The sequence below is a fragment of the Podarcis vaucheri genome (genome assembly GCF_965113315.1).
Source record: "Podarcis vaucheri genome assembly, chromosome: 13".
In the NCBI taxonomy this organism is placed as follows: Eukaryota; Metazoa; Chordata; class Lepidosauria; order Squamata; family Lacertidae; genus Podarcis; species Podarcis vaucheri.
In genome coordinates, this window is record NC_138751.1 from 28,298,520 (window position 1) to 28,309,265 (window position 10,746).

General features: G+C 48.5%; 1 protein-coding gene across 5 annotated transcripts in view; it reads right to left on the reverse strand.

Annotated features, from left to right (window-relative positions):
- Positions 1-10,588, reverse strand: part of UBTF (upstream binding transcription factor) — a 43,089-nt gene extending 32,501 nt beyond the window's left edge. For 3 of the 5 annotated variants that reach the window (XM_082195668.1, XM_082195669.1, XM_082195665.1), the window contains exons 1-4: positions 10,240-10,588; positions 5,611-5,763; positions 4,095-4,270; positions 923-1,006 (exon numbers count right to left, since the gene is read on the reverse strand). In XM_082195668.1, coding sequence (XP_082051794.1) covers positions 923-1,006; positions 4,095-4,270; positions 5,611-5,668 — 318 coding nt within the window. In that variant the 5' untranslated portion in view covers positions 5,669-5,763; positions 10,240-10,588. Of the gene's footprint in view, positions 1-922; positions 1,007-4,094; positions 4,271-5,610; positions 5,764-8,502; positions 8,635-9,885; positions 10,097-10,239 lie in introns of those variants that run through there. The other 2 variants (XM_082195666.1, XM_082195667.1) reach the window with 2 other exon arrangements.
- Between the last annotated feature and the right edge of the window lie 158 nt (positions 10,589-10,746).

Here is a 10,746-nt window from a genome sequence, read left to right on the forward strand (position 1 = left end):
ATAAAAATAATAGGCTGCAGTGGGCAGGTTCCTGTTAAAGATGGCTGCTTTGAAGCTTCTAGCAACTTTGACTCATTCATGTATTTCTACCTGCCTGCCCCCAGAGAGCTCCTTCCTGGCACATGCTTTGGGAAGGACTCATTCTCAATTTTTCACATTCTTTGAAGTAATCTGGTTTTAAGTGCTTTAATTGAGAGAGGAGGGGCGAGAGACAATACAATTGTGCTACCCTTCTGCACTCTTAAAAAGCACTTTGCTGATCGTTAAAGGGATACCCATATCAACAACTGCAAATTGAAATGCATGTGTGTATACGTGTACAGTGGTACCTCGGGTTAAGTACTTAATTCATTCCAAGATCCGTTCTTAATCTGAAAGTGTTCTTAACCTGAAGCACCACTTTAGCTAATGGGGCCTCCTGTCCCCCGGAGCACAATTTCTGTTCTCATCCTGAAGCAAAGTTCTTAACCTGAAGCACTATTTCTGGGTTAACGGAGTCTGTAACCTGAAGCATATGTAACCCGAGGTACCACTGTATGTGTATGTGTGTATGTGTGTAATGAGGATTGTTTATAGCACAGGTGTGTGACACTGGAAGCTGCACTATTCCACTATTTCTCCCCTATGGCAGAACCACCTGCCATGGTGCCATCAGATGTTTTTGGACTACAATTTCCAACCTCCACACCTAGCATGAACAATTATCAGGAATGATGGGAGCTGTAGTCCCATTTATCTGGAGGGCATCTCGGTACCCACCCCTGCCCTGTGGGATCTTGTATGGGGGTCAGCAATGTTAAGAAACACTGGCCGCCAAGCACTGCAGCACAGGAACAAAGCAGGAAAGTTAACAGAGCAGCCAGCCAGATTCAGAAGGAGATGTTCTCTCATGAGCCTTTCCCTCCACTGAGTCAACGCTTACCTTCAGCTTTTTGCCCTTGTATGGGTTTTTCACGTGCTCCTCAGCGTCCATAATCAGTTCTGTCAGGGTTCGGAACTTCCTCACCTGCAGGAGCAACCAGCAAATGCAACCAGAGACAGGGGAGAGAACAGCATTATCAACCATTTCCAGGGCTGCAAGTCTTTACTAGCACACCATAGCAACCACAACTGAATGACTGAACTTGTGAGCGGAACTGAGAGCTAAGGGCACTTTTATACAAATCCCCAATTATGAAGCCACCACCTTGCTGCAGCTAAGCATGTCTGAATCTGATCAGTATTTGGATGGGGGAACTACCTAAGTTCTTACATATCCTTTAATTCTCAAAGCAGGCATCTTAATGGAGTCTATGGCAAAAAGCAAATTGACTTTGTTGCATTAGCAAGCAGGCGATTCATCATTAGTTCTAACAATCCCCTATGTGCCTGGGGCATTCATCATGAAGTGTCAAATGGGAAGGCAATTTGTTGCTTCTACGTTTCATACAGCACCTAGCACACAGCTGCCACTAAACATACATTGGCTGCATTCGTGCATTATGCTAGTAACTACCTAAAATTAGCTATGTGTCTGGGGCGTTGATTGTGGAGTGTATTCTCTCTGGGGAAGGTACCATGTTGCCTTTATGTTCTGTGCAACATCTAGCATCCAGCTGCCACGAAACATACAATAGCTGTGTTTGCATATTATGGTAATCCATGGTTTGTTTTAATCGTGGCTTGCTTAACCAACCATGAGTTATCTCACAGACAAGCAAGCAAACCATGTCAGCTGCTTTCTCCAAAACTTAAGATGGTTCTGCAGCTGTTCTAGCCTAATCTCCCGCAGCTCGGTGCGTAACTAGGGCAAACAAACCATAGTTAAGCACGACCGTTTGTTTTGGTCATAACACCAAAGCCATAATTAAAACAAGTCATGGCTCGCAGAAGCCAACAGCAAACCATGCTTCACTTTGTGGTTTGTTGCCAGCTAACCGACTGTGGTTAGTCTTCTGGGCTCAGCTCACACATTCAAACAAACTAGGGCCTGGTTTTATGTTTCAATAAGGCCATTAATAGCAAATTCCTAAGAACAGCTGTTCCAGCAAAAATAACAGACTCCTACAGCACCTTAGAGATTTTGCATTTTTATGCTTAGAAATGTCATAAACTTTAAGGGATTAAGCAGTATGTCAATGCCTAAGTTTATATTTGCATTAGTACATAGGGTGAAAGGATTTTACAGTGAACCCAAAAACACAGAATTGCAGTGAGCAGGAAACATTTCTATACACAACTCAAATAAATACAAGATCAAATCAGTTGCTCATCAGTAACATTAACTAGTAATTATTGGTTTTAAATTAGCAAGACAAGAAAGATAGCATATTTAACACTTAAGTGGAACAATAGCAGGAGATAAGGGAAATTACAGCTACAAATATGAAGAAGAGCCGCTGAAGGGCCATGGAAGTGACTTGAGGGCCTCGGACATAAGGTTACCAGGTTAATGGGCTAGCCTGATGGGAATAAGGACTGACAAAACCCGGAACCAGGAGGAAGGGACGTTGGGGAAAAAATTGGATTTGTTTGTACCTTTCTTTTTTTCCCTTATTATTAGAATGTTTTATAAAGTTGATGAATGATAGAAAAATGTTAGAAGAAATTACCTGGCTTTAGCAAAGATGCTTAAAGAATTATGAAAGAATATTATGATTATAAGAAGCTGGTAAGGTTAAGACTTAAGTTTTAAATTTTAAGGTTTATGCCATTATAGAAAGATAAGAGCAAAATAGTCTAGGGTAATGTAATGACAGAATTTTATGAAACATGGAAAGGAAAGGATTTGCTGGGATAATTAATAACTAGGATACAAAGGAAGGGAGGAGGAGGAAGTCTAAGAAAGAAGGCTATGATAGTTAAGGGTCTGAAAATAATGAATTTGTTTTTAAATGTTTTTAAAGGTTAGGTTTTTTTGTATTTTTGTCACTTTTTTGTTTTCTTATTTTGAATTCCCCCCCCCCTTCCTTTTTCTTCTTTTTTACATGGTGGGAAGGGGTTTGCTTTTTTCTTTTTTATTCTGTTAACTATTTTTATTCTTTGTATTCCCTTCTGACTCTACTTTGTTTTTCCCCCCCTTTTTGTAATATTTTGAAAACTTTAATAAATATCTTATAAAAAAATAAAGTAAAGTGGAACAATAAATTTCTGCAGCAAGAAAGATGTTCCTAAATGCCATCTGTCTCGACTTCAACCCTAACAAATTTTCTAATGCTGGGGTAAGCAAACTTCAGGCTTGCGGGATCTACTTTGTGTTATTTTACTAGCACCCCAAAGTCCACCAAGTGAAACCCAATGTAAAATAGCCATTAGAATAAAGGAAGAGAGTACCTATGAACACATGCTTAGCCCAGGAATTTGTTTTTGGAATGTGAACTGAGTGTTACAGGGGGTTGGTTTCCCCAAAAAGCTTTTATTTATTTCAGCAGTCTGATTTGCGCTTTTCGTTGCTGTTGTTTTAATTACTGGGAGCTGGAAACTCTTGGTGGTCTGCCAGAAATCTTGCCCAGATCTCTCTCTACAAGTATATCCCAATCTGTCTTTTGCCAGCCACGGCTCTTCAGCTTCCTGCTGCAGCCTCCCTTCAAAACTCTTTTCTTACTGAAGCACAACGACTTAATGGTCAAAAACAGAATCTCCTCGAGGACTGCCTTTGTAGTAGCAATAGTGATTTCATTCATACCATCAAGACATTCGACAGTGCAATCCTGAGATCAATGGGGCTTGCTCTCAGGTAAGTGGATCTAGGACTGCAGCCAAAATGTGACATGAAGGAGATAGAGAGGATGTGATTAAGATGAGTGATCGGGCAGATGGGAACTGGCAGCAAGAGGCAGGTAGTTTTGGTGGTATGTGGATGGAGAGGGACTTGAAAGAGATGTGGGCATCTGATAAAGAAGGGAGAACATTACGGGCAAGACAGAAGACACAGAAGAACCAGGGAAGGAAGCAGCACTCCTGCCTTGCTGTCACACTGGCAAAGTCTTAGGACCCAGCATTCAGACCAAGGCAGCCCTGCAGCAGACCAGAGAGCCCAGCCCAAAGAAGTGCCCCATCCTCATACTAAACAACACTTCATGTCACAGACCCATATCAAGTATACAAAAGGCTACCTCATTGGAGATCTCATTCCACTTCATCTTGCACATCTCACTGGAAAAGTCCTTGAAGGCAACTTTGTCCCAGTCCAGGTGGGATTCGGTGGTTTTGAACTTGCTGCCGTCATTGGAGGGCAGATTGTTCTTCATGCACTCCAAGAGGGTGAGCATATCTTCCTGGGTCCAACGGTCTGCGGGAGGGGAGGGGAAACATATACTCTGTATATCATACATTACATTTGGCATACACTAGGGATACTAAGGTTCATCACCAAGTTGCTTTTAGCCAATGAAATCATCTGCTCAGCCTGCAATACTATATCCACTTACCTGGGAGTAAGTCCTGTCGAATTCAATGCACCTTATTACTAAGCAACATATTGTTTAAATATAAAATTTAATTAAAAAATGTGCTTATTGCAAGAGCTCAATGTACAGCTCTTTTCAAGGATCCTAAAGAAAGCAACATTTTATCTCCCTAATTAGAATATTTACCGTTTTGTACGCAAGAATCTAATTGCTCTTTTTCAAATTTGGGTTGTGTCAAAATTCACAGGAGTATGAGGATGCTTATATAATGATGCACAGAGAGGCTACTTCTGCCTCACCAAGCCTTAGATAGACTCTTCTTAGTATCTTGCTGAAGATTTAGAAGCATATATAAAATAACAGCAAAGCAATAGCCAACAGGGTTCCACGTTCATAGCAAAACGATACCCATGGACTACAAATCCCAGCATGCAAGTCTTAGCTTTTCCCATAAAGAGTTCAACAGCAACACATGCAAACATGAACCCTAAGGGTCTGGAAATTTCATGTTTAATCAACCTTCTGTCCACGACCAGGAAAAATCCCCAATATATTCTAAATAATATAATTAAAGTGGGAGGTGGGGAGGAGGCCCTGCATAGATGGCAAACATCATATTCTCAAGAAAAGACTAGGAATGCATGAGCGAGGTAATAAAGTATTCTTGTATTTAAGCACTTAGCCTGGTAGCCAGAGACAACCAGAAACTGCCATCAGGCAAGCAACTAGGGTGGCAGAGGAGAGATGGACAGCCAGTGTGGTGTAGTGGTTAAGAGCGGTAGTCATGTAATCTGGAAAACCGGGTTCGTGTCTCCGCTCCTCCACATGCAGCTGCTGGGTGACCTTGGGCCAGTCACACTTCTTTGAAGTCTCTCAGCCCCACTCACCTCACAGAGTGTTTGTTGTGGGGGAGGAAGGGAAAGGAGAATGTTAGCCGCTTTGAGACTCCTTAAAAGGGAGTGAAAGGCGGGATATCAAATCCAAACTCTTCTTCTTCTTCTGCACCAAGTTAGCTAAAAAAGAAAAACTCCTTCCTGCATTCCCATCTGGCTAGAAATTCAGTAAGCTAATTCATGAGACTTCTATAAAGGATTTACTTCGTCCAGCAATCAATTTCCTTTTTTTAAATATGCAAACTAGAACAAGCTGTGGCTGGAATCCTGTTCTGCAAAATTTTCTGGCGCAGCCCAGTTGACCCTCCCAGGAGTTCCCACCTTCTCACCTTGGTTTTTGGGGGCCGTCATTTCTAAGTCAGTTGGGCTATCCGCTTCTCCGTTCATCCTCCACCTCTCGGACCCTAGGGTGACACCTCCTGGGTCTGCCCCTTCCAGCTCCCTCTCGCCCCCCTTCACGATGGCGTCAATCACTTTTCACCCTGAAAGCAGGAACGAAGGGGAATTACAGACTCTGCTTTCCCACTACTGCCCTTCTTAACAGCACCAGCACGTCCCCTCCAAAAACAGGGGGCTTGTTTGCACACAGAATAACAACTCCTGAACTTGAACCTGCGAGTTCAAGTGAGTTTTTTTTTTTTAAAAAAGAAAGGAGTTTTGATAAAATCAAGGTCTCAACACATTTTCCTTTCACCCTTGGGTAAGTGATTATGTGAACAGTAACAGGATTATCTTCTCTGGTGGATGGAGGGCAAGGTTTCCTGTAGGCAGAGGAAACAGCGGATGTCCAAAGACGGCCACAGGAACATTCTGGAATTCTCTTTCCCTAGAGAAAAGTTGGGCCCTGAATCTTATCATGGCCAACGGCAAGAGATAAGAACAGTCCTCCAGCAACATCTGTCTACCCTTTGGCCTAGAGGATTGTAACAGCACATCTATTCATTGGTGTCAGTGCTGGGTTTATGTATAAGATATAGCTTAGGGCCCCACTCTCTTGCCCCCCAAAAAACTAAAGAAAAAAACCTATTAATTGTATTTCAGTTCAACAATTACCTTGATAAATACATATTTTGTTATGTGCAAAGGGCTTTAGATACCAATTAGGTCCATAAATTACCAAATAGCATTTATTCAACACAAAAAACAACAACCATTTGTTGACAAAGGACAGCTAGACATATAAAGGGCCCTATTACCTTAGTAGCTTAGGGCCTCACCAAACCTAAATCTAGCTCTGATTGGCGTATAAATCTGAATTCAGAAAGGAATCCATTTCACAAATGGGGCTAAGTGTTGGGGGTGGGGGTCGGGAATCTGCACAGCTGAAGTAGGTCTCAGCGGGATCCTCTAAACAGAAAAGGCCTCCAACAGCACTAGGAATAGGAGGGCCCAAAGTGGGATCTATGTCACATAGAAGGGAAATGCAGTGGAATAAATCACAGTAGAGGGATGCGGGGGGGGGGGATTACAGCCAGGGTAGTCTTGAGTTTGGAGTGTTGACTTGGACCGAGGATGCCTAAGTTTGATTATCTACTCTGCCATAAAAGTCAAGTGAGTGATCTCGGGCCAGTTAGCAATTTCTTTTAAAAATATGTAAAACAGGACAAGCTGTGGTTGGAATCCTGTTCTGCAAAATTTTCTAGTGCAGCCCAGTTGATCCTTCCAGGAGTTCCACTTTCTCACCTTGATTTTTTCGGGGTGGGGTGGTCATTTCTAAGTCAATGGGCCAGTTAGTAACTTTCCCCCTCCCCTTCAGTGTAACTTTCCTCACAGAGTTGATGAAAGGATAAAAACGAGGTAGCCTACACAGACAGCTATGAGGAAGGGCAAGAGCAAAAGGCAATAGTGGTTAAAAATGGGGAAGAGGAGAATGAAGAGAAGGAGGTCACTTTGTGGAGTGCACAGGAGAAGAGAATGAGGGATATGGGCATTAAATGAGTAGAGAATCCGTATTTTGTTTTGTTTTTTAAGGGCAACTGGCACGCTAGTCCTCAAGAGCGAAGACAGGAAGTGTTATATAAGGGAAGCGACAGGGGGAGGGGATAGAAACGAAAGCCGAGCGACCTGATTGGGAGGAGGAAGAGATCCCCGGGATTCTGGTTGCAGGGAAGGCAAAAGAAACGATTCGTTTGGCCGAGAAGGAAGAGGGCGGGCGGGAGGGATCGGCTTCGAATCAAGCCCAAGGATCCCTGGCCAGCGTGGGTGGGGAAGAGAGGCGGACCTGCGGGGCGGGGTGGAGTAGAGGGAGGCCGGGCGAGGGGGTGGGATCTGCGGGTGCCTCTTCTGCGCTCCCTCCCTCCCCTTCCATCTGCTCTTCCGAGGCCGCGCTAGCAGCAGCCAATCTCCGCCGCCGCCGCCTCCCTGCAGCAGAAGAGCCGCAGCTGCTGCTGGTTGCTGCCCCCCTCCTCTCGCTCTCTGCCTGTCTCCAGGCAGGCGGGAGAGCCGAGCCGAGCCGTCGGAGCGGCTGCTGCAGCTGCCTCGCCTCCTCCCCCCGCCTCCGTCCTCTCCACACGCCTTGCGGGCGCCACCGAAGGAAAAATCTAGCCGCCGCCGCCTCGTCTGCCCGATTCCTCTCTCCCGCCCACCCTCGCACACGTTGCTTTTTTTTAAACCCCGGGACGGGCTCCAGCCCTCTGGCCTTGAACCTCCCTTCCTCCCGAGGGCAAGGAGGAAGGAGGGCTCCACCGAAGCCTCGGTTCTTCGGCAGATCCAGCGCTCCACCGAGTTAGGTCGACCTTCCCGGGAGGAGGAAACTTTGGATCACCGGATCACCCGCTCCCGAGATTTCTTTTCCCCTCCCCGTTCTTCGCTTTGTTGGATTTCTACGGGATTGATTCAAGATCCAGCTCTCTTTCGACACACAACCCCATACGATTTCTCCGCTTTGTTAACAGAGATCACCCTCTTTCCCCGCTGGATCTTGGTTTCGTAAATCCTCGAAGTGCGACCCAGTCCTTCCCTCTAACCAAATGCCTTTACTCAAATTTCTAACTCTCCCCCCCCCCTTTGTATCCCCAAACCGCTTTCCCGCCGCCCCAGATCCCCAGAGAGACCAGCCACTTGAGCGGGGTGGCTCTTCCCCGCCGTCGGGCAACGTGGTCGAGCAGGCGAGGCTGGCTCTCGCGTTTCCCCCGATTAACTCGCCTTCGATTCCGAGGAAACCGAGAGCAGCCGTCCCCAATCTGAAGGGCGAGGTTGTGGTTTCCCCCCAAATCCTGTACCCGCAGCGCGAAGCAACGGATCCCGCGCCGTCAGCCTCGGAACAGGCAGCGACCCCAAGCCCGGTGCGCGCGTGGAGAAGGGGGCCGCCAGGCGAGTTGCGCGTCTCTTTTTCTCTCCGTCGGTCTCACCTCGTCGAGGCGGTTAAGAAGGCTGAGACAAGCCCGCCTCGTTGTGGCGGCGGCAGGCGCGAGTGGGGAGGAGCAGGAGCCGGAGAGCCGCTGCTGCAGCAGCCCCATCGGAGCCGCTGGTGGAAGGGGGGCGGGGAAGGCAGGCTGGCGGGAGGGAGAAATGAATGCCCGGCTGGGGGCGTCCAGGCAGAGCCGAGGGAGGGCAGCACGTCGTGGCTGTTGCTGCCGCTGCTTCTGCCGCCGCCTCCACCAGCAGCAGCGCCCAGACCCCCGGGGAGCGCCTCCCCCTGCGCGCCTAGGGCGCACGGGAACTCGGCGGAGCCAAAGCCCGCTCACCCGATTCTCCACACTCGCTCCGCAGCGGGGGGCCCCCCGAAAAAAGCGTCTCGTCGGGGGAGAGAGCGAGAGGAAAAGAGGAGGGAGGGACGCCGAAGACCTCGCCTGCATGGACCCACCCTCCGGATGGCGGAGGAGCGCGCTGGCTGCAGCCGGTCGGAAAGGCTGCGCCGACCGAGCTCGCCAAAGGTCCCCAGCGCGCGGGGGGAAAGCGGGGAACAATACCCTTTCCAAAATAAAATCGAGCGGCGGCTTTGGGCTCTCGATTTCGTACAATGGAAAAGGCATGGGAGCAAAACTACCGCGCGAGGACGGTGGAAAGAAAAGGGAAAATGAGTGCGTTTCCCCCGCCGTCCATTGGCTTCTCTCCCTCTGCAGGCAGCCAGAGAAAGGCGGCGGCGGCTTGGTTGTTTCCACCGCCTCGCCTTCCCTTCTAACCCGAACAGGGCCCCCTCGGTTCCAAAATAAGCCTAAACCATGGGCGGGGGAGAAAGAAAAAAGGGGGGTCGAGTCTCTGAACCCCCGGATTGTACCGCCTGATTATTTCTGCCCCTGCAGAGCAAGGATCGGCGTGCGAGAACCCGCCACCGCCTGCCTTCTCTCTCGCCCTTCCATGGCCGAACGCGGCGGCCTCTTTCGCCTAAGCAAGCACATGGAAGGCGGAAAGGGGCTCCGATCCGCTTCCCCCCACCGATGCCCTGCTTGATGGAAAGGGGGCGCGCCCCCAAAACACGTTTTTCAAAAAAACAAAACCTGTTCGGTTCTCAAATATTGAATATATTTAAAAATAACACCACTCTCCTCCCTCCCCCAAAAATGTGTTGAAGCGGGAGGGGAAAACCCCCGAAATAATATTTTCTTTTTAAAAAAAGATGCACCCCGATAAATGAGTGGAAGCCCCCATTTTTTCAGCCTTACCGAGGACCCAGGAGACGCAGGCAGAGGAGAGCAGTGACGGTGGCTGCTTCCTCCGAGCAGCGGCCGCCGCCTGCTTGTCTTCCTCCGCCGGAGCTCGAGGAGGGAACAAAAGCGCCTCCCTCCAGCCCCAGATGGCGGAGCGCAGCGTCGGGTTAATGGCGAGCTCCACATGCGCTCGCACTGCCGCAAAGGCAGCCCCGGCTGGAGGCAGCGTCGCCTCGGATCGTGCCTGCTTTCCCCCCCTCCCCCTGATCCGTCCTTTACCCACCACCCACCCTCCTTTGCAACGGGGGGCTCCATGCCGGAGCTGATTCGAGGGGAGATTCGGAGCCCCCTTCTACGTCTGCAACCTACCTGCAGATCGGAAGGCTTTTGGAGGAAAGCTCCCCCTTTTTTTCCTCCCCCCCTCTTCTTTCCCGGGCTCGCTTTAGCTGGGAAGCGTTGGTTGAATGCACGCCAGCTCTGCAGCGCTGGCCCCGGGCGTGGACTCGCTCCAGTCCCCGCAGAGAGCTCGCACTTCCCCCGCCTCCATCGCTCTGCTTTTTTCTTCCAATCAGCCGGTCTCTTCGGCTCCCGGATCCTTAGGCAACCTCACAGCCTTTCTTCACAAGTCCCCACTTTTCCATCTGCTCCCTAAACGGGATTGCAAAAATGGAAGCATATTTTTTTTTCCGGGGGTGGTGGTCCGATCTCTCTCGGATCTCACCAGGTTGTGGATCTAAGTGTCTCGGGGTGTGTAGAGAGAGAGTTCAGTGTGTGTGTGTCTGTGTATGTGCGTATGTTTTTATTGCTCTCTGCTTTTGCAACACTGTAGTCAAACGAGAAGAGGGAGGAGGGGAAAGGGAAAAAAGAAAAGAGAGG